This window comes from Anopheles nili, chromosome 3, assembly GCF_943737925.1.
Source record: "Anopheles nili chromosome 3, idAnoNiliSN_F5_01, whole genome shotgun sequence".
In the NCBI taxonomy this organism is placed as follows: domain Eukaryota; kingdom Metazoa; phylum Arthropoda; class Insecta; order Diptera; family Culicidae; genus Anopheles; species Anopheles nili.
In genome coordinates, this window is record NC_071292.1 from 67,591,419 (window position 1) to 67,615,569 (window position 24,151).

At 46.1% G+C, this 24,151-nt stretch overlaps 1 protein-coding gene across 1 annotated transcript in view; it reads right to left on the reverse strand.

Annotated features, from left to right (window-relative positions):
• LOC128727522 (calcium-binding protein E63-1) overlaps nt 1-23,371 on the reverse strand; it is a 41,154-nt gene extending 17,783 nt beyond the window's left edge. Inside the window, exon 1 of the mRNA XM_053821441.1 lies at nt 23,219-23,371. Within this exon, the coding sequence (XP_053677416.1) occupies nt 23,219-23,243 (25 nt within the window). The 5' untranslated portion in view covers nt 23,244-23,371. The remainder of the gene's footprint in view (nt 1-23,218) is intronic.
• Nucleotides 23,372-24,151: the final 780 nt, after the last annotated feature.

The following is a 24,151-nucleotide window of genomic DNA, read 5'->3' on the forward strand; positions in this document are numbered from 1 at the left end:
TTCCTTCGTTCTGGTGAGATGGAAATTAAATCAATCAATCACGCATTCCGTCCGTTCCGGAGTGGTGCCGATGACCGGCATCGGACTCGAACCGATCCGATCGGAGTCCAGTCGCAAGTGTTAGTGTGCTGGCAATGGCATAATCAATGGCGCTCGTAGCGGGATCGGAATTCGACATAATCGAATAAAAATGCACGCAAGGGCTATGATAATCAGGGCAGCCGTTAATCAACTGCAACCGATCGTGCGTAGCGAGTGATGCAAATTCAATTGCACGGTATCGATGACACTGGCAGCTGAGAGCATTTTGTGTTTGTTTTATGTTGCAACATGCGATTGTGAATAATTACTTTATTAATTTCATTGTTTCTTAAACGTAGACAGGCAAATATTGATCAATTCTCGAGGAGAATATTTAATCAAAATGATTGTTGCTTAAGCAACGGAAAATGAACAAGTGGGAGTAAATATAAAATACAAGTCGAGTGCAATTGCAGGCAAAGCGAAGCCGTCTATGGAAAAACGCCCAACGAAATGTCTATGCACCCCGCAAAAGGAAACGAACCATAGATGTTTGCTGACTTTTCCGATTCAACTTTTCCATTCCTTTTAGCCGGTAAAACTCGTTCTCATAATTATGCTCAGACATGCTTCAGCAGAGTACCGTGAACCGAGGCAAACGTGTGTTGGCAAAACTTTGACCGTTCTTCAGGGTAGGCAAAGCATACGGCACCTCGGAAGGTGTCCCATAAGCTCGGATCGGTTGAATGAGAGGGAAAACACAACACGGAAAGAGTAGTAACGGTACCCCGCCAGCTGCAAGGCAGCTGGAGAATACGATGTATTGGAAACACAAACAGTCGCTGATGAGAGGTCGACGCTGCAGGACCGAAGCGGCTAAGTGGAAGAAATGATTTAAAAAACTCATTTAAAATTCTAATCAACCGCCAAGCCGGAATGGGCAGGAATTCGTTTTATCACTGTTTTGTAAGGAGAAAGGTTGATTTTCCATCGTGAGTTTGCGGCTTTTTGATCTTAAGTGTTTTTTGTACTAAAACCAAGAAAGCAATGAACGCATTCATACTTCACCAAATATAATGAGATACTTCCGCGATTTTCATGCTCGTTTTCGGGAAACCTAACGGCTCTATGGGGGAATGAAGGACCAATCAATGAACTTTATCGAAGATAAGATCAAGATTCGTAGAAATCCCATTAGACAACGGAGGGCAACCCTTGATTATTGGATTTTGAGGTAGCCTCATCTTGAAGGTCTACTTGAGGGTAGTAAGCATTTAAATAAACTCCCCCGACACTAGCGAGAATTCGGTGGAAATGTTTTCGGAAATAGCTGACTTTTGTGCTTATCAGTGTGTAAATTTTCCCAGCTAGCTCTTTGTGGCTTATGAGTTCTGTGAACAGTTTCAGAAAAGGTTGAAATCGTTGAGAAATCACTAAAGAAGAAAGGGGAATGCACGCCGGGGAATTCTATCCATCCTTCGTGTTTGATGGTTGATGTCGATTGTGAATGAAATCTCATTCGGTTGATTTAAATTAAATTTGGGTTCATTCTCTTCCCGCCCAACCACCGATGAGAGAGCAACTTAGCTGTGCCATAGTGGTTAAATTATTTCCATTACCAAAACATTCCAGTCCCACCTGAGCTAAAATACGGGCACAAGTCACCGACGGGGAGGCAAAAGCGATGCTGCTTTTAGCTGTTAGCAGCTGGTCGACGATTGTCAACAGACCTCTCATCCCTCACACAACCGGTTGTTGGGAATGTTGCCAATTAGCTCCAGGCATCCGGTGCCATTGCTGGGTTGCTGAGTTTTGTAACAAGCGCTTCCCAAGCACTCTCAGAGCCAACTGCTTCACCGTCCGAAAGTGGCACCGTGTGCAATTTTAATAATTAAAAGCAAACACACAGCACTACGGGCTGGCGCGCTATCTTTCATGGAGTGGCATTCTCAGCCACGAGAACTAGCTTGGAAAACGGGCACTGTAGCGAATGCATCAGCACCTTTGCCCATCTATTTTGTTTATAGGATTGGTGTTTCGATGGTGAATGGTTAGCGAATTTTACCGACGTGCTCTTTAACGTTAGTTTGTATGGAAAGGGGATTTTGAAGAACTATCGTTGACAGGTGGTTTTTGGAAGTGAAACAACGATTAGCGAAGAATTAACGTTCCATTATATGTTACTACGACGTAATGATAGTACACGAAGCATAGTATTAGTCTTCAGAGCGTTTTTGGTGCAGCAGCTATAAGCTACATATATCACGTGTGAAATTTAAGCAAATATATATTGAAACTCGAATGTGTTTTGGATCATACTAATATATCTACAAAGTTTAAAACATTTGTTGATTTCAGAATATCACTCGAAAATTTTCAAAACCTCAATTATGTTTTACGGCCATTTTTTCCAACCGGGAAAAGCCATTTGTAATGCCTGTTGAATAATTATGCCTGATAAAAATATCCTGTCACTTTTCCGAACCGTTAGCTCTCCCGCACGTGGGTTGGCGTAATATTTTCTCCACGCGTGGGTATGTTTTTACGATTCAACGTTTGATTTTGCTCTTCTCGCCTCTAGCAAGTGGTGTGGAACAACAGGAAGAAAAAAAAACCATACCAGCCCCGGCAACATCACCCGGAACACGGTTAACATGATGTTCTGCTCGATTTCAATGCGTAACGAAGGGTGAAAGAAAAGCCAACTGGTTGGAGTTTGACAGCGGGCACAAAATGTGGAGGAAAATGAATGAAAACCCATGTTTGAATGCCATCTAAAATTGAACACATTTCAGAGCGTATCGTGAGCCTTGTAGAATGGTATCTGTTAGCTTAAGCTGTGGATTTTTGCCAAACGCTACCGATGTAAATGGAATCAAAAATATATTCTAACAAGTGCAGGTCACATCATGTTTGTAAAAAAAATGTCTCTTTGCTAGTCCAGCTAGTCTAGCTTATTAAAGAAAATCTGTGAACACAACAATAACAATTGAGCTGGTGGAGATTTGTTCTTTTAAGCACTTGTCGTTGATAAATAATCTGTATCGGATTTTCTCTTCTTATACTTGGTGAATCTGGGCTTTCAGCAGGTACGTATTTGCCTGCTCCGTAATCATGAATAAATAGGATTCAAAATCTCATTTCCGCATCAGATTCCTCTTAAGAATAACTGCAGGCCAGATGCACTCTACGAGGTACTAGGCGTCTCCATTTCATGGTATACTCAAGTTATTTTTCTATTGAGCCCAATATCAAAGACCGCTCTTTAGAATGCAATCCACTCTGTATTTGAACCAATGACAACAAGTTCTCAATGCGAACTACTGATGAATTATCCATCGGCAATGCTTCATTTGATTGGAATTTAAAAATACCATGCAATAACTTAGGTAATTCCTGCTGTATATAAAGTTATTATTCGGATTTTGATTGATTGTGAGTTGGATAAGACTAAACTAAAACGAATGATAAAAATATAGCAAAGTTCATTAAATTATCAAGTATTTGTCTCATTCCAGTTCTTGACATAATTTTCCTGCAAGAATACCCTATCAACATATAAATGGAGAGCAGTCTCTTGAGTTTTCTGCATTGAAAATTACGAACCACTCTTCTTCATAGCATTGAATTGCTCGACTCCACTAGAATGAAACGAAGCGATCGTTCCAGGTTTAACCGTAGCTTGCATACCGAGAGAAAATTGATTTCAAAGCTACCGTCACCAGCAGGTAAACTTCTAGATGCTTCACGGAAGTGTAGAGTTTTCTCACTGGAAATCGAGAAGATGAAAATTCGCAAACAGGAGGAAAATTTGCATTCCATTAATGGACGCTCGATTGGAGTCTGCAGGAAATCAGGATACGTTTTTATCTTGCAGAATAAGTCGTTTTTGGTAACGGATCGGCTTTTTTCACATGATTGAAATATTATCAAACCTAAGTAAAATCAGAGGCTATCTATTATTTAAAATTATTGGGCTTTTGCCATATTGTTTCGCTTATGTGTGTCCAAAATGGACGGCCTTTTATTTTGCTTTACTTGTGCCACATTTCAAGAGTTGACCTCATCTCACGAATCGGAGAATATATTCTTGGAATCATCGAAAAAAAAAGATGAATGACAAGTGATTGCACGACAAACATGATCGGCAAGGTTTTCCATTCACCAAAGAACAGAAATGCGACGTTGTATTTATCTAATTTTTGACAGCCGATAAATTGTCCCACAACGTTTCCTTTGGTAAAAAAAACAGAGATGGATTTCACCGAGCTACACGCCCACACGTGAATAGCTGCCTGCTGGTGCTGCTTGCAAAGCACAAGAAAAAAGACCACTCACATCGCTTTTGAAGATGTTCGTCCATCAGAGCGGCATGTGTGCCGGGTTGACCTTCGCACGAGACACTTTCTAGACGGTCGTCTTGTTTTGCGTCCAAACTGTTCCGATGGCTCGTCGCGTGAAAAATTGGGGCCATTAGTCACGGTCCGAGCCTTTTTGAAGGTGGCCAAACCCGCGCAAAGTGTGATTATTAATCACGGCGCGATGCAAACGGCAGAAAGGTCCAACTGCCGAGGGTTCATCGCAAACAATCGTGACTAAACGGGGAGCAAAATGCGAGACTGAAGAAACCGATCCCATGTGACGGTTGAGTGCATAGGTCAGGCGTTGGGATGATGGAAGTTTTTTAAAGCGCCTTGAAATTTGAGCAGATTGAGAATGTGGCTGCTTAAGAAGCTACAGTTTTGGAGAAGTTTTTTTGTCACTGCTAACGAAAACTAGGATACACTCTGCATCGTTAGCAGTGAGAATTCATTTCTCTTATTTATAATCTATACAGCTTTACGTTTATCTTTAAAGAAGGTATCAAATGTTAATATAAATCAGCTCGTTCTTTATGAGTAAATTTTTGATGATTTCAACGATCTCATAATCATTTCAACCGCGTTAAAGGGTATCGAATTATGGCGGTGTTCCCAGCCAGGCATGGCAATAAAGTAGCGTGGCATATGAATTTAATCCCCAACGGGTGGCAGCAGGCCGATCGAAAATTTAAAAAAAAAACAAACCACACACACTCAAACATAGTGCAGTCTGTGTGTTTTTCCAAACGCAACTGAGATTGCATTGTAGCACAAAATGGAATGCACAGAGAAAAAGGCAAAAATATGCGCAAAGGGTGGAATACACGCACTTCCACTCCTGGGGGTAAAATGAACGAAAAAATCACCCACACGCATGGACACCACTCGGTCGCGAATTATAAATATATCGCATTGAGAGGAAAACCCAACAATACCACACCGGCAGCACGCCAAGCGAGGGAGTGTTTCAATTCCACGCGTTTCTGAAACCGCTTGGAACCGCTGGATGTTGTTCGGGTGAGAGGTTTCGGGTTTGTTTCAACTCCACGCCCACCCAACGAAAAACCCACAGGCGGGAAATGTCTTTTTTTTTCGTTTTTGTTTTTCTTTAGTTCCAAACTCTCTTCCGCTTTTGCAGCGAGCGGTGTGATTTGTGTGCGAGCATTTTTTACGGGGGTTCGTTCTCATGTGGTTTTTTCTTTGCGTTACCATTTTGCTAAATTAATCACCCCTCATGGTGGGGTGTTCCGCAGCGGAAATGGTTTCCACCGCCCGCGAGAAAATGTGGCAACGAGAACCATTTGTCCTTCGAGCCGCGTGTGTTGATCGCAATTCCCAACTGCGTTCGATTAGAGCGACGTTTGGGGCGGTGGAAATAGAAAATAAGCATCGGAAAAATCTACACCACAACGGATCGGAAGTTTACTTTGGCGATCGTGCTGGGTGGGCCATGTCCTTGCTGTGTCCTTCGTTGTCGTCGTCGTCGTCGTCGAACCACCAGAACTGGCACGATCAGCATTTCCTGTCCCCGGTCGGTCGGTTTCGCGGATCATAATTTATAATCTCCAACCGTTCGCACTGTTCTCGGGGATTCGAGGCCGAAACGACACTTTATGGTACGTGCCACACGGTCACCGTCGAGATGGGGTAGACTTTTATGCTTTTGAAAACGGACAGGTGAAGGTAAACCACAGCGGGTGGTCAGTTGTGGATCTGTACACACAACCTGTCCAGTGAAACTGAATCGCAAAAATAACGAACCGCCAACGATACACCACAACACCGAGCTCCAAAGGGTAATAAAGTCCAATGTCCACGGCCGATTGAATGAAGTTGCGAGCAAACAACATGGGCTTTTTTGGTGTGGCCGCGTAAACATCCTCACCAGTGGAGTATATTATCATCGGTGGAAAATTTCACGGTAGGAGAATGTTTTTTTTATGTCAGCAAAATGCGTACACACTCAACGAGATTTGGAATATTTGCTTCGGTTGGCAATTTATTCGAACGTCACGTGCGCACCTTCCCCTTTTCGGTGGAATTGGAATTGGTTGCGATTGAGCCCGTGATTGCAAAACACAGTAATCATATTGATCACGTCGCCTACTATGCTTTCGGTGGTTTACTAATGAGACAACGAGAAATGACAGGCAAATACACGATTTGAAATACAATTAATGTGCGTCACTCATATGAACGGGAGTGTTTTAATTGACGCTGTTTGTGGTGTTGTTTTTTATAGAACTCGTGTTTGCATTTATATAATTGGTGCTTGGTTGCGTATCATGTTTCAAGCAATAACCATTATTTGAAATCGGAGGCTTTTCAATGAATCAAATATATTTTTTTTGATTTTCAGTGTAATTTGATAACCAATAATTCGTAATTTTATTTAATCTATTATGCTCAGTATTGTTCATTATAACATGGTAACAGTCTTTGTTTGTCGGTAGTGGCTTAAATCCATATCTAAGTGAAATGTGTATTATTTTGACCAAGTTCGCTTTAAAATGTTTTTTAACCGAGTCTGCTCGGGATAAGGCTCTCTGCGGCTGTTTGGAGGTGCCTTTCAGCTCAAAAATAATTATTCAAATCTAAATACAATTTAACCAAGTTGTATGCGAGACCGTAAACATGAAAATGGCGTGTATCGGAGACCGTAAACATGAAAAATTTAGTATAAAGTCAATATTCTTGTCTTTACTTCAATGAATCTTTAATTACGATTCCCATTATGTGGCTTATGCTGTAAAGAGCCCAGCATATTTTCTGTCTTGCCAGCCTGCTTTTCTCACATAGCTGTTCGAGATTAATTCGCTTCGAAATGCTACACTAACGGAACTCGCAAGACTTCAGCCAGTGTTTCACACTATTTATCTCAATTACTATCGCCGGACGCAATTTATGCAACCGAATCGTTCAAACCGACCCACAGCGGCCAATAAAGCTCGAAGGGACGCACCCGCCACGGCACGGAAAGTAATTTATTTCGATTATAATTTATCATCTTTATTGATCCTGTCACCGGCAAGCCCTCTCGGCACGCTAATTTGTCGGTCACCCATCGCTTCCTGTCTCGAACAACGCTCCAAGAAACCGCCCGGTGGAAAACAATTCCGGCCCGTCTAAGACGACGCATGGTACGGCTCGCAAGGACACCCGGTTGCAGGACGAACGGGCGAGCAAATCCCCACCATCGACCGGCCGCGTATCGAGTAGGTGGGTCGGGCTTTTAACGATGCCGTAACGATAACGAGCCACGTGGGCTAGTGTGTGGTAAGCGTAAGAAACAAAGCGAACGAGCGCCCCACGAATGGAATTACTGAAATGGATGACTGCAGACCGGTGCTTCCTGCTCCCGGAAAGTGCTCGCTTCTGAGCCTTCGGTCACATTTCGAAAATGAGCAATCATGGGCGAAGTACAACGGGGGACCATAATTACGAAAAGATCATCCTAGGGATTCCAGTTCGGAAGCTCGAAAGGCATCTCGTGCCAGCCACATTTCGTGACGGAAGACCCGAAATCGATCGGCCAAGGGTCAGGCGGTACCGTGAACAGGGATAGCGGAACTTTACTGTTTCGGGAAAAGGTTCCTTCAAGCAGGAAAGGTCATCCCCGGTTCGAGTAATGAGGAACCAATACGAAGGTATTCGCAGACGCTCGGCTGTACAAGTGGCAGGGTGTTAGAGAAGGTGCTCAGGGCATGAGCTCGGAAGGGAGCTCGTAAAACGACACTTATGCCGCCTACACCATCGAAATGTAGCACCATAACCACTTTGGGGTGGTTGTTTTGCCACCTAAACAACCGTACAACAGGGTTGGAGGTTGTACTTCTGCGGGTTAAATACATTTATGACTCAATTCGTGCGCCCCTCGAAAGTGTTTTATGGAGTATCCTTGGGGTTCCTTCACACGTGGGCGGAGAGTGGGTTGCAAAATGAGTGAGTGTTTCTAAATTAGGCAAGCGAGCGGTGTGTGATTCGGTAATTTATTTTAAATCCACGGTTCGATTTCAAGCACCCCAAGACTCTACAATAGCATTTTGAGGTGCCAAACACATATTATTCAACGCAAGTTTGGTAAATAACCTTTCTTTCACCTCAAGTGCACTCTAGAGAGCAAATTTAAATCGAAATTATCACAACTTTAAACAATGACTGTCTTAACGAAATGTCAAAACAACTTAGCAACACAAAAAAATGTTTTTCTGCTTTTGTGTTTCGCTATCCCAGGGGTGGCCTTCTTGGAACGCAAATTAAGTTGTTTTTCAAGTACGTCAGCATACTTCAAATGATCGATTGTGGTTGATGTCGTTCCAGGACAATCTAAGCGATCGATTTATGCAAAACATTGTGAAATCCATGTACTCTGACCACAGGGTATATAATACTGCGGAAGTAAACAATTTTAAGATTGTACAGATTGATTTTTTAACACGTTACGTGGAAAACAGAGTATGTTTGACACTTCTAGTAACTTCTAAAACTAGTCTGCAAAAATAAAGTGAAAAGTATCTGCTCCTCCACAAGCACCACAAAAGGAGAGACTACAATAACGCATTTTTTTTTCAAACGTTACTACATACAACACCGCATTTATGTCCGATAAAAACCCTTTCTTAAGTATAAAAACATTCGATCGACATTTCACCGTGCCATGTGTAAGCCACTCTTTCGTGAGAGATCGTGACAAAATGGAAAAACATCGCATTGTCTAGCATCAATTGGGTTCAATGTTTGCTTCGGGCGCTGCGTAGGATGTTCCAGCATGCAATCAATAGGGATATTGCATCACATCGCATCAGCTGCACCAGAAAAACGGCTTCGCCTTCAGTACAGCTTCCAAGGACAGCGTTTTCAATCGTGATGATGGTTGGGTGCCATTTTTACCCAATACCCACTCTCGCCCCTTGATTAAGGAGGTGCATCGTGTACATGCCCTTATTGGAATGTTTTGTCGCAGTCAAATGATGCTAGAACTATCAAGTGAATGGTAGTGTGGCCCAGGGGAAAACAGGAATGTTTTAGATTAAACGGAGAGAATGCATTCCATTAACGAGAATGCTTTGCTGTGTTCAACACTAGAGGCTCAGTTCATTAAGTAAGTAAGGAAAATCAAGTTCTGGTACTCCTTTTCCTTTTATAAAAATAGACCATTGTTAGAAACAGCAGATTTGTTATTGATTTAAAGAAAAACATATCATAGCAGCTGTAACTTATTCCATATAAATTTCACAGCTACAAAAATTGCGCTTCAGTGTTTCAGCTTAATTCCCAGGATCGTTTAACTTTCGTTGACTTCAATAAAACTGAATAATCAGCATCGCGATTGCTTATTCCAGAAGCTGTGCTGGTGTGTGAGGGTATGCTCTTAGGTTCTTACTTTTCTACACGACACCTGCCTCCTTGTTGTACTTAAACTTTGCTCCCACGACCCTCGTTCACCACCCAAATGCATCAACCTCGGTTCCCCAAGCCGGAACAGTAAACTTGCGAGCACAATTAATCAAACCGTGCTCTTGTAAACATGCACCGTCTCGTTTGTAATTTGCGCCCGCATTCGTCGCTTTGCGCCGGGCGTTTCCATCCACCCGGTGGCCGGGCTGCCGGAAAGATGAAGCGATTTGAATCGTGGCCGGAGAAAATTTATTACCACTGCAGCCACAGCGCTGGGCGCATTCCCATAAATTGTGCATTCTAACCGACGGTGATAAGTGATCACACTGGGCAAGCGCGCGGAAAGACCGGAAAAAGGACAACTTGCGGCAGTATGGCGAGCCGGAATTAATTTGCAATCTTTGTAGTTTTAATTGAAACCATCACACTTTGGTTGTATCGAAAGAGAGCAAACGAGCTCACGTAGTCGTAGCTCACAAATCGTACATTTTAAATGAATATCTGATGTGCTGGAAAATAAATATGTTCTCTGTGTATCGTTTGGTATGATGAATTCGTCATAGCTCGCTTGCGCTATGCATATATTCATTTTTCGGGAAATAAAATACAATTTCTATCTCAGCTTTCAACACCTACTCAGTGCTGCTCGATATCTAAAACAAAACTGCGCTCTAAGTAATTTCACGGCAATTGCAGACACGTGGTAATGTGAAGTCCTCATGCGATGCTCGTTTCCGATGCTGAGTTATGAATGTTTCATCAACGTCATATGCGTGGGATTGCGAAAGCTGTGTTCTGTTTTCTTTTTGCCACGTTGCTAACGCTCTCAAAAGCAACATAGCTCAACTATCAAAACGCCCACGATTCGCATTTTCCATTCGCAATTCAATATCCCTTTCCTGCGATCATAAACTATGAATGTACGAGCGGAAAATAATATTCCACAGAAATGAAAATTCTCTCAGCAGCATAAAAGCTTTCCATCGCGAATGCCACGGGTACCTTACCGAGTAAAACTCGCCGTGTCCGTTTGCCACCCGGAACCGACTCAATTTCCACCCGTACCCATTGTGGCATTTTCGGTTGTTTTGTGTTGCTCCTCCGATGAACGTAGTCTCGTTTCGCAAAGTTCAAAATATCACCACCACTACGAAGATGGAGCCGTCTACGAGCTTCGCCTTGAATGGCGTGCATCCTTCTCTCTTGGTAATCTTCTCCCGCCGGTGCAATAAACCAGATGGCTCGGGAAGCGACAGAACGGACACGCATCGAGCGCCTGGATTACGCGCTGGTTCGATAGGTTCGAGCTTCCTTCTCGGTTTTTTTTTGTTGACGTTGCTGCCGTTCCGCTTGCTTGGCGAAGAAATTATTATTATGTTCGGTACGAGCGCAAAGTTCAGACCGGCCTTGAAGTTTCGCCAACACCGGACAGTGTCTGTTCGTCGGAGCTGTCGCCGTGTCCCAGCGAGATCGTTGCCATCTCCCCAAGGGCGAGCTGCGCAAACGCTCCGACCGGGACCAGTCGAGTTATATAAAATCACTCACTTCCGTCGCGCTGGCCCCCTTATGGGCCAGGGAAACGCGGTATACATTGCATGCAATGGACGGAACTGGTGGCTCGTAGGGCAAAGGGCGCAGTAGGAAAAACACGCCTCACCAAGAGGGAATGTATTACGAAGTTAGTCCTTAGCCTGAAGATAACGCCACGTTCGCTTCAACGAGCCGGCAAGCTGCAAATGGGAAACTTGGATCGAATTTTCCTGAATTCACCCGAGTCCACCAGGCCTCATTCCATGGAAGTCCTTGCAGCTCTCTGCAGTCGAACTGTTTGTGTTCTATTGACAAATTTTGATGGTTCTAAGAATTTTGAACCGACCAGCCGGAGCATTCACGTTGCTCAGGGTCGTAAGTTCCGGTTCGGTGGGTTTTCATTTCGTTTCCGTTCACCGGTACCGTCACGCTGCTCGCCACCGATGGGTTGCGGTAAGTTTTGCTTCCGTTTTGAATTATATCAAAATGGCAAAAGAGCGTCGGTGACGGTTTGCCCCGAAGGGCGAATTTAAAGGCACAGCCCAGCCGTTTTCCAGCCGACTGCCATTTGTTGCTGGTTGTGGCCTTCAACGGCAGCGCCGTGTAATCAAGCGATCAAACCTCGGCCCCGGGGAAGGAGATATGAAGGAAAATCAAATTAATATTCCCTCCCACGCCACCGGTGGCACAGGGATTTCACTGTAATAGGGCCTTCCCTGGCGGCGTGTGGTTCCGCTGCGGTTTGTTGTGGCGATCCGTTGGTTCGTTGCGAAGGGTTCACGAACTGAAGGACGGTGCAGCTGGCTGGAGGAGAGCACTGGGCTTCCTAGGGCTGAAATGGAACCGAAACACGCAATCCGACACGAGACGCCGCGCAATCCGTTCGATAAGATGGCCGCGCATAGGATTAGGGCGTATCCTGGGACCCTGGCGCATTGGCCGCGACGATACAGGACACCGGACGGAATCCTTCCACATTGGCACATTAAAAGATAATTTATGCGCCAGGATTGCGTTTCGGTCCGTGGTCTCCACAGGGAAGCCGCTCGTAAAGTGGAACATTAACCGAAGGTTTCTTTGATGTTGCTCCGTTGGAACGGAAATCCGTGCACCAGGACCGAACCGCGGGCTGTTGGCCGGTGCGTTAAGTTTATGGGCATTTATAAGACGAGTGACACAACGAGCGCGCAAAACGTTAATTGAAAATGAAGTATAGCAGCTTTTTTGTGAGGCTTTAATGGTGGTTGCGTTTCTTACGGAAAGTTGGGTTTTAATTTGTTCTGGACCATAAAGCCATAAGCAAATCGTCGAACTGCGTTTTGATGAGTTTTTTTCGCAACAAAAAAGGTTCGTTTCCGAGAGCTTCGTTTATGCCAACAAATGGGATCGATAAAATATTGATATGTTGAGTGTTCTGTACAAACTGTGTAACTTTGTTTCCGGTCTTCTTTTATTAAAAAAAAAGTTTAGTTTGTGAACGGTAAATTTTTGCCTGGTACGTAATATTTTATAGTTACATAAGCTGCTACTCTTCGTGCATTATGCACGGTTCGTTTTATTTTTCAACAGCATCAAAGCATCGTTCATCGCATCAACCCGCAATGCTTTAGTGCAGGATATCAAATCACGCCCAGATTCATACATATGAAATGTTCAATATCATGGTGATCGTTTAATAAAAACGCTGTGTGAATCAATGCAGTTCAATTTTCGCTAATGCAGTGCGTCTGAAGTACCAGGCGCCTCCATCGGCGTTACACAACACCGTTGCTACGGGCATGGACTTTACATTATGTAATCCGCTTTAATCCCACACGACTGCGTTCATACTCCATGGTCTCGTTATACTTGGTGAAGGTGCAAACAGAGCAAAGGAACATCCCTTCAGTTCAGCTCCCCGTAAAATCGCATCTGCCCGGTAGAATAGACGAGCGCGCGTGAGGTGCGATCGTTCAACTTTAACTGACTCGAAACTGTTGGAGCCAAAGGGTGAAAAACACGTGCATACAAAGGGAATTTCATAAAACCCGTCATAGCTTTTCAGCCACTACTCGAGCGGTGTAAAACCCGACCACGCTTTCGAGGGTGCGAAACGGGACCATTTTCACACCTTTACACGGGGTAGCATGATGTGTTGTTTTTTTTTTCCTGATGGTTGAATTTTAGCTCGTTCTCTTCACTGACACGAAATGATCTCATCCATCAACACGCACCTCAGCGTAGAGTTGTTGAAAAAGCGCAAATGTAAGTGAACCTTTACGCAAACATCCCACCGACCGGGAACGTGCGGTGGAAGCTGATTTTCAGGGGTACCTTTTTCACTCCTTGTCGTTCCATTTGCTTCCCTAAATCAGCACGGAAATGCCCCGGTTGCCTGCAGATTTTCCCTCAGACTCACCTCGGATCTCGGAAAGGTTGATGAAGTTTTGGCTCATTGTTTTTTTCGTTCGCGCGAAACGGTCCAGTCAGAGGAATCAGGCTGATGGAGAAGGTTTTCTCTCCCTTTTTTTTCGATACCACACGTAACAACCTTCACGTGAGCTCACGTGAGTTTTCTCGTGTTTTTTTATTTTCAAACCCTTCGTCTAACGGCAACGGCGGATGGAGTTGGAACGAGGGTTTATTTTATTTATTGCGTTCCTACGACCCTTCTCCAGGGGACACTCGTCGTAAAAGGCGACGTCGCGGTATCGGAAGCACTTGACACTTTCGACCAATTTTCCCGGATCGGTGAAGGGATAGGGGGGGGGGAGTGGGGTGGTTTAAGACGACGGGAAAAAAGCACCACTTGGCCCGGTGTGCACTCTAGCCGCTATCGCTACGGAAATCCGCGGGCACTACGAAGGGATGCCGCCCGGTCGGTGGTAGCATCGCCGGGAAAATGGGGCTGATGGTGAAACGTACGTACACACATATACACACACACACACACACAAACACACGAACAGACACGAACAAACACACTAGCTAGTGGCGCACAGGGCTCTCACATCTATCTCCTTGCCAAGGGAACTTGGGCTAGTTGTGGGTTTAGTATTATTTTCACTGTTTTCCACCCACTGTTACACTTACGATCGGGATTCGGCACCGGATCGGGACAGGGGGCACGGGAGAGAACGAGATAGATAGAGAGATCGAGAGTAGAACCAAAACATTCGAGCTTTGCTAGGGGAGAAAGGAAACACTAGAGAGAAAGAAAGAAGACAAAACACGAACTATCAACGATTCGGTTCCAAGTGGTATGAAAAAAATCCTTCAACATTAAGCGATTGGTATTTTTTTGCACACATCAACTTTGTGATGCAAATCCGCTCTAGAGACTCAACGTTATCAGTCCCCGGTTACAACGGTGGAAAGTTTACTTGGGAGCTTTTTTGAAGCCTTGTTTGCGAAGTGCGTCGGTTCCGTTAGCTAAGCCTACTGTTCGCGTTTCCAGCCGGCTAGCGAACGTCTGACAGTCACCGCCTTGGCAGCTAGGATAGGTAAACAAAAACAATATCGAGGGGCTCGGTTGTCGTGCACGTAAATGCACACACGAACACACACACATACGTGCGCGCAGCAGCGAGCCTTTGTGGAGGTCACGGATTAGGTTCCACTCGCTAGCCCCGTTGCACCATCACTTGGATATTTTCACAATAAACACTCGCCCACACACGCACGCACTTCACACGTACACACACCACCAGCATCGAGGGTGGCGTTCCGTGGCGCGAACAACAAACAGAAGGAAAAAGCCCACCCCACCTGCCGTTCGAGCCGAGGACGAGGAGTTTGTTTTTGTTTTGGGCTCGAACGCCTCCACCGACGATGGCGACGAAACGATGGGAAACGTGCGCAGGACGATTCACGTGCCACGTAGCAGCCTCGAGGGAGAGAGAGAGAGAGAGAGCGAGTGAGGAAGCAAGTGGAAAGCCTTGCGAAGGGAAATGGCGAGTGATGAAAGCTTTTTCATCGAACACGTGGCCTCGCTGTTGCGCTCCGCTCGAAACGAGTCACTACCAGTTGCGAACGAAATATCGAGCCTCAACAACGGAATGATGTTGCAATCGCCAGTTTAATGCGCTGGAAGCGTTCTATTCCACGTTGGCCAGGTTCGATGAGCGGACCTTTTTATATGCGGAAAACTCAAACTTTCACAATGAGCTTCACCGTTGAGTTATTGCTTGAGTTTATCTCACTTATTTGCTCAACTACACCATGCAAATGCTGGTTAAAGTCTATCGTTGCTTGAACACGCTCACAAAATGTGTGCGAAAAAGGATGCTTCCAATTACGACACGATTCGTACGGGGGTCTATTGCGTCCTCTCGTAGACTCCTGTTATGTGATGTGTTTTTCTCCCTCGGGATGCGGTTACGCGATCCGTAGATTTTCAAAAAGAAAAAGAAACTACCACAAACTCCACACACACACGCGTGCACTCGCAGCTGACCGAGGATTCGTTCAAACAACCTTCCGGTGTCGATGGTCACAGAATACAAAGTAATAAAATGGTGGACAAAAAAAAAGCTCGCTGCAAGACTAGGATGGGTGAAAAATCGGCTGGCTGACTGCGGGCTTACATATGCACACACTACTCCGAGTGAAAACCTGGCGGCGGGAGTATCAGGTGACCTACATTTGACAAGATCTAGAGTAAAACTGACCGCCTCGACGTCGGGGCTGGCTTGGTCGGGTCTCGACTCGGCCGTGGGAAAACCCAGCGCTCTCCCTGCGGGAAAATTCGCTCCCACTCTCTCGCCAAATCGAGCTCGTCTTTTAGCTTCGGTTAGCTTTGCGAGTCGAATTTAACGGCGTTATGCGAAATAAACAGAGAAAATGAGAGATAGAGTGAGAGTGAGAGAGAGAGAGAGCGAGAGCGAAAGAAAGAGTGAGAGAGGGCAAGAAAATAGAAAGGCAAAAGGGCTCTCCAGTGTTGAAGAACAAGATAGAGATTACTCATCGGTCCGCAGCGGGAAGCGGTGAGCCAAGAAGAAAAAGAGTGAAAAAAGGATAAGCAGAAGACGAACGGCAAAAACAACAAGAACTAATTTCAAAACGCGATTTGCCAGCGAGAACAGGACGGCTGCTCAGTGACACGCAATCCGCGCAAGCAGATGGCAGGACAAACGGGACGGACAGAGCAAATGGAATTGAAGCCGAAGGCGAAGAGCACGGAAACATGAATAATGCGTCCGTCGTAGTTCCTTTGGCACGCCAGAGCAAGAGGACGCCCGAATGCGCAGTAGGATTGTCTTGTCTTTTTCGCTTTTCCTCGCGTCTGGAGCGAATGTGTTCATTTGGTTTGGGTAAAGTAGACCACATTAGTATTCATCATCCGCCGCACGGTGGGCTTTTCACATTTTACGAGAAATGCTGCTTCGTTCTCGCTATGGCAGCGTTCTCGCTTCCGTTTTACGGCACTCGAGGAAAACATATTGAACGCCAAAATGCTGCTCGTTTTTCCGCAGCTCGTGAGCTGGTGAGGAGTTCGATTTAATTGACATTTATAATTGCAATCAACAATATGCTCCTTTCGACCGGCGTTCTTCCAACCGATAATCATGTCTCATTCGGCAGGGGTAAGAAAATCGTAAAATCCTCATCTCTCACCAACTCCCACCAACTGTTCCTGCTTTTCCTAACCCTCCCCGTACGCCCTTGCCCTCCGGGTCGTAAGTCGTAAATGTTTCACAAATAAAATTTGGAACGATCAATTCCGGCGCCGTATTGCAGCAATTCGACCGTGTTCGTGTTCGTGTCGTCGAACATGCGATGGCAGAAGGGTGCTCTGGTGGAAAACAAAACAAAAATACACACACACACACGCGCGCGTGGGGAACTACACGCTTGGGAGCATTCACCGACCGTCACGCAACGACCGGGTTTTATCTCTCACCTTTAAACATCGTTTTATTAAAGGCTAATCGTGTTGTTGAACAGCACCATAAGCGTACGGTGGTCGCCTTTCTACCGCCTCTAGCGTCTCTGTTTTTTCGCCAGTTCCCCTTTTCCCAGCATGCATAAATAAATCGACCATTATGCTTCATTTCTTCACAGTTTCAAACGCGTTTGAGAGGAAAAAGCAACGAGCAAAAAGGAAACGTGACGGGGCTAGACAAGGCACCGGACGAGGCTTTAAGTAGAACCAGCAGAGAAATGTTGGGAAAGAGCGCGATGTGGGGGAAAAACAGCAAGAAACAAGGATAAAATGTCTATGGGAAACACGAAAGTCTCAGGCGGGAAATAAACCGTTTCAGACCTGTGGGAGTGGAAAACGCGCCCAAATGTCAAGTGGGAGGGAAATAGAAATCGGATTGGGATTGCGTACCGTAGGTGTGCCGAGAGCTGGCCCGCGGGAAATGGGATGCTCTCGAAAGGTTGAACGACTGCGTACAACAGCTTGCCTGTCGTTGGTCAAGGGAAGCGGGCGAAAGGACAAGAACGGAGACGATTCCAGCTGTGGGAAATGATCCGCCAAACTCAAAAGCGGGAAAATCCAAACAAGAGAAGGAGGCCATGGCTACCGACAAAAAGGGTTGACAAAGGGCGGGAAAAGCGGCTGAGCTTTTCACGCTTATCGTGGTGCCAAACGCCCACGTTTCTTGCTCTCGTTTTTCGTTCCGTTCTCTCGTTGGCCGCATATTTTCACACATTCACGGTCGATTTACCGTGGTGCGTTTTTCGTGGGGTGGTTAATCTTGCAAATGAGTAATGGGCGCAATCCAGACCAAATCTCCAAATCCCAAGGCTATCGCTAGCGGTAGTGGAATGAAATAGGTAGTTTCATTTTTTTTTTAAGATTCATTATTTTGCTCCCGGCTCGATTGTGAGTGGGGTCGATTAGAAGAAATGGCAAACAATGATTCATTAACACAAATTATCCGTTAATCATTACTCACGCACCAGTCTGCATCTACCTGGGCTTATCCTCGCGGGAAATGGTTACTTACCTAGAGAAAAAAAGAAAAAGAAAAACGTAAAATAAACACATTAGATAATAAATCATTACTGCTGGCAGTGGAAAAAGTAACACGGTAAAGCGTTCAAGTGTTGGTAAGTTGAGCCGGTCGAATGGACGCCCCTCGGGTCGGAAATTGTTTTCTAAACATTCGTCCAGCTGGTTCGAGCGGTAATGTGATGATGAATTTTTGGGTCTGTTTATCTAGTAAATAAAATGTAACCACGGCAGGCTTTCGGAAGATATTACGTTGACTTTTTTGGTGCGCGATTACGTAACACCTGCATTCAGTGTGCAATCATCAGCGAGTTACGTAATGCGCACTCGGTACGCGCCACCAGGCGTCTCCATCGTAAAGTATTTTTCGTTTCCAATTCCACGGTTCAATTCAGTAACACCAGATTGCACGCCAAACCGTCGGCATCGTTGGTTTTTGTTTGCTCTTTTCAGTTTCGTTTGTGAATTGGGCGAGTGGATTTTTGCTACCCAGCCAACACCGCTTCGCTCGTCGGAAGCATTCCCAAACACTCGTAATGTCCTTTGATAGATTCCAATTTCAAACCCACACAACGCCACGTAACGCCGATCTCGTTACAACGAGCAGCTTGGGGCACATACCAACACAGACAAATGGAATGGTAAATTTTGGCCCCGTGCCAAACCAAAAGACATCGGTGAGAGATCGACTCGAGTCCGCAAACCGATAGCTCGCTTTTCCGCATCCGATGGTGGACGGAGTAAGAAAAATTATTGTCAACAGCTGTGCGCTCGGCTTAGTGTTCGTTTGGCACCGACAATCGGTCATTTGCAAAAGCGACGCAATGGAGGCCCAAGCGGGCTTGTTGCTTCCGGAAGGAGCACCGGAACCAAATGAATCCCCGTTGGAGGAAGTTCCATGACGGGGGCTGATTTTTTGATGAGATTTTTTCATGTTTTCCCTCAAGAGAGTGAGAACGAAAGAACCGGTTTCTACTTCCCAACAAGCAGGTTAAACAGCACCGATCATTTGTTGCACACCGACACCTCGCGTGAACGTTTGGGAAAGGAATTTGATTACCGCGCGAGCCATAAACCGCTCGGCTTCACGGGACGTGCTGCGGGAGAATGTGTCACATTGAGTTTTATATTACGTGTGGTGCGAATGTCGAATGACCGGCGCGCTTTGGGCGATGGTCGATCGTTTGGCACACGGCCGGCGGGACAAAGTCACAGTGGCAACCCACATTATTCGGTCGTAATCGTATTTTTGCTCCACGAGCGTAGGGAAAAAGAAAAAAGAACCGACAATTACGACCAACCAGTCGCCATAAAACTCGACGAGGTTAAGGACACGTGTCTGTTACTCCGCAGTGAGTTGAAACTGTCGCCTTGGGGTTCGAATCTCACCAGAGTTGAATCCAATTTCCATTGCGCAGCAGGCCTTTTTCCGTTTCGGGCTGCCAAATCGCTGGGAAATCGACGTAGGCATTGCCAACGGCAAACCACGCACTCTTCTCTGGGAGCTTTCCGGCCTACTCTAACACTTCTACGCTGGAATAATAAATCTCGCCCGCGGTGACTGCCTTTGGGACAATAAATTGCGACAATCGTTTACGGCTGCACGGAAGGGTGGGCCTGTTTCCATCGCACGCACGCCACAGGCTGATGATTGATCGGGCAATCGTGCGGCGCGATTGTGTGGTTTGTTACGAGTTTTTCCCACTTGCCGGCATGATCGTCTTTTTGTGTGCGAGTGTGTATTACGAGTGGTACGCACGCGGGCTTGAATTGATGCTAATTACGATGCCGTGGCCTTGAAGTGGTCGTGAAAAGTCGGTTGAGTTTGGAAAAAGCACCATCGTTTCTTATTTGTCAGGTTTCCTCTGGCCGTCACAACACCGAATGGTGACGATTAATGGGATGTGAGCAGATTTACATAATGGCAAAAACGTTCAAGGCATCGTTTAATGTGAGTTTTGTGCAAAAAAAAAAAACTACGTGCTAGTAGAACGTGTTGTTTCACTCAAAATCATTCCTTTCTTCCATAGCTCATTGAGGTGGAAAGAGAACATTACTATACTAGCTAAAAAAATGATAATACCTATGATAAACTCTGCTTACTCTTGGTTTATGATTACGGAGTTTGACATACTATCATTTATATTTTACTTCAGCTTTTAAAAGATTAAAAAAACTATAAAAAGTAATGCTGAATTCTAAGTCCCCCTGGTTCATTAATATAAGTGTTCAAATTTTGTTTAAACATAATTTTTTCCTCTATTTTAAGATCAAATGCAAGATATTTCTCTAACATCATCTCTATCCCACCGAAACCATGTTCCATTATGCTATAAAACACTTCCAACTCCCAAAGGGTGCAGTGCGCTTAAGCAAAGTATAAAGCCGTTTAGCGAAACTCCCCTGTAATCAAATCGAATGGACTGCACGAAGAAACAGCGCTCGAACTATGTCACCATTTACGCTTCTGAGCACGTCTTGGAACAACGCCATTTCATCGTACTCCTCGCTCTGCATGCATCCGATCGAGTTTTAATGTACCTGTCCCAGCGGGAAAGGAAAATCTACCACCCCGTTGGCTTCGCTTCGACCGAAGGTGCTGGTGGAAAGCTGCTTCTAAAAACCCGACCGTACCCTTATCGGTGCACTTGTGATGGTAATAAATGATTACACCGATTATCATTATTGCTGGTATGATTGCCGGCCGGCTCGTGACCCTTCGTGACACCATCACATAAGGGCGTAGAGTGCCCGAAACCGGTGCAAGGTGTTTGGGGCTGTACGAAAAAAAAAACACACTCCGTAAAGCAACAAAAAAAAAAACAACAACACAACAACCGACACTGTGCGTATGTGTTGCAAAGGGGAAAAGAAAAAAAAAAGGGATTGACGGGCTTCGGGTCAGCAATCACAACTGCGCCCGAGCTCGTAAACATCAAACCACCCACCACCCGGACGATGTTTGGACGCCATGTTTGGTCCGTCGCAGCACCCTGCTGCCACTTCATAAATTATTCATGGCGACCAAAGCTCAGCAAACAGCGCCAAGTGCTGACACGCTCGAGCCTTGTTGTCGGTGTCCGATGTACCGAATGGCGGTGGGGTCACTACCGTTACACGCCTGTGGACCGTGGTCGAGTTTCTGGTCCCTCGAATACGGGAGGGACACAAATTTTCCGGCTTTCCGGTTCGCTTTTCGTGACCGATGGCGGCAACCAACCGGACCACCGATGGCCGTCGACAGGGTGGTTTTTTTTTCATCAGACCGCCGCTTGGTCGGTACAGCCGGATGGATGACCGAAACGAGAAGGTGCCCAAATTCCGACACTCGCACCAGTCGCTAATGGTGAACCGCACGCGCAGTTCGGCTTCGGGTTGGTTGGTATGAATTATTAAATCGGTATTTCGGAGAAATCACGGAAATTAGCCTGCCCCGGGGGGGCCTGTTTTTTTGGGTGCGTGCTGTCGAGAAATAATTCGCCCGCTAGGTGTGGGCCAACGTGGACGCCTTCCTGCCTTCGAGCGTGTCAAGCTTTTATCACGTTCAGTGGGAGGAAGGGCTGGACTGCGCCTTGAAAGCTGTGATTATCGTATTTAATTATTTTTATGTTGATCGAGTGGCACCTTCAGCATGGCAGGAAGGAAGGAAGGAAGTTTCGACTCACTCAGTTATACGCACCTACTGGTGGTCTTTAGAGCCCGTGTTTTTATGTGCTTCAGCAGTGTAGAGTGTTCAAAGGCTTAAGAAAACGTGTAGAGAAATACAAAGCAAACTGCACGCTTATAACCGTTGCGGTAGCATTTGATGATTGAGTTCTTTGAACCATTGTGTGGAGCACAAGGAACGACTAATTGGGGTTTGTGCTAATGAAACTGCTCGAGTCTGAATAGGAAAACGTACCGCATCACATATCAAGAGATAACAGATGTTTATAAGCCTGAGGCCTTTCGTAACCTGAGGTAGAATGCCCAGAAAACGATGTATCATGCAGTATGATTGCATCATTAAAACACGACACGACAAACCCACAACACATTCATCCCCATCCAGGCTGACATTTGCAGATGTCACTGGAGCGTATATGTCAGCATTTGCTTTCTGATAGCCTGCTTTGATGAGCTAATATTGAAACCATGTATTGCGAAGAGTGTTCTCCTTAGATGGCCATTTGAACAAGACATTTAATTTAGTTTACTTTTTCGTGCTTGACCATGGGCATGCAACTGAAGGTCACGTTGTCTGAGGTGAAGTTTTTCGTGCTTTTTTTTACCTGAACCTCTCTTAAATTCTGCCCGAAATGAACTCAAATCGAGACTCTCTTCCATACTCTGTTGACCTATATACCTTCTATCGCAGGTTCCCATTCCACACGAAGTGGATCAAATCATCCCGCTAGAGCCGACTAAGCCACGATAAGAGCGCCCGATTTTGATCCGGTCAATTGATTAGGCAGCCGCTCTAATGAAGCAGTCGGCGGCGAAGGAAACACCATCGATTGCCGATTATCAGGTGCGGCTGTATCGCTTATCGAGTGGCCGTACAGGCGCGTTCGCCCCTTTGCGACGGACATCTGCCGAACAGCCGCAATCAGGTGCCAAAGTCCGGCAAGAGAGTCGAGCCCGCAACCTATCTTATCACACCCGCCAGTTGTTTGCTGATGAAGGGCATCAATTTTAGCAGCGCCTTCGTGGTCGTAATCGTCGTTTTCGTTGTTGTCGTCGTCGTCGTCGAGTGGAATGTCGCCTGCTTGTCGTCATGCTTGTGGCCGGGTTCTTCTGTTCTACGACCTGTCTCTACCCAGGACATCGCCACAAATTTGCATCTCGTCGCCGTATGTCGGTTTCGTAAGAAGTCAGCTTCCGGGGCGCAGGTCACGGTCTCGAGGGCGTCACCACCAGTGCGTGGGCGATGAACCAATGCGTCCTGCGTCATGTCGCGACATGGGTCGAAGAGGGAATGATCACTCACAGAACTTTTCGTCCTTTTTCTTCATCTTCTTGACGACCCGCCGGACCTTGACGATGCGCCGGATGACCTTCTTTTTGGGTTGGCTGTCACCGGGGGTTGTTCCGTCGCTGGGAACGCTATTGCTGCTGGTTACACCACTATCACCAACACCACCACAACTGGTACGTCCGGTCGGAGGTACTCCCAGGTCGATTTGCGCATCCGCCCGTGGTGGCGTACCCTCACGTGCCGCTCGCGGAGTCAGGAAGTTACTGTCGACTGGTCCGAGCTCCTTCGCGCGGTCAGACCCATCCGGTGGCACTGGCGACGTCTGCAACAGCGTCTGGCTCTCGATACCCATCGTAAACGACGCACTACTCATATCTCGGCTTCAAGGGGGAACTCCCGCTGAGATCGTCGTCGTTAGGGTGTCGCCTTATCTTGTTGATTAGTGTGGTTTCACAACGGCACGGCACAAGGCAGGTGGTCGCAGACGAGACGAGCTGAATCAACCGACAGACTCCAAACGAGACGCAGTTGTTGACGAACGTTAGTCGAAGGACCTCGTTCCCGGAACAAAGATGCAGCACGTGGGCGGTGGGAAATGCAGATATCCGCTATCGGAACAAGCTTCTCTGGAGCGAATGATGGCACAAAGATGATTTTCAACGTTGCACGCCCTTAGGTCATCTACAACGCGTCTTATCAGCTGCGATAGCACGATGATAAGGCGCACTTTTGGGTTCGTTACGATCGCAAGACTTTAGGCACCGGACACGGTCGTCCCTTAAAGGTCGACACCGGTCACAGCTCTCGTGTAGAAGGGCCGATTTTACCCACGATAAACCGTAACCTTGCGTAGTGGTGACACGAGGCCAGCACTTAGTGGTGGCTTGTTTGAGGAGTTGTGTTTCTTTTGTTGTTATCAATCAAACAAAGCCACACAGAACGCGC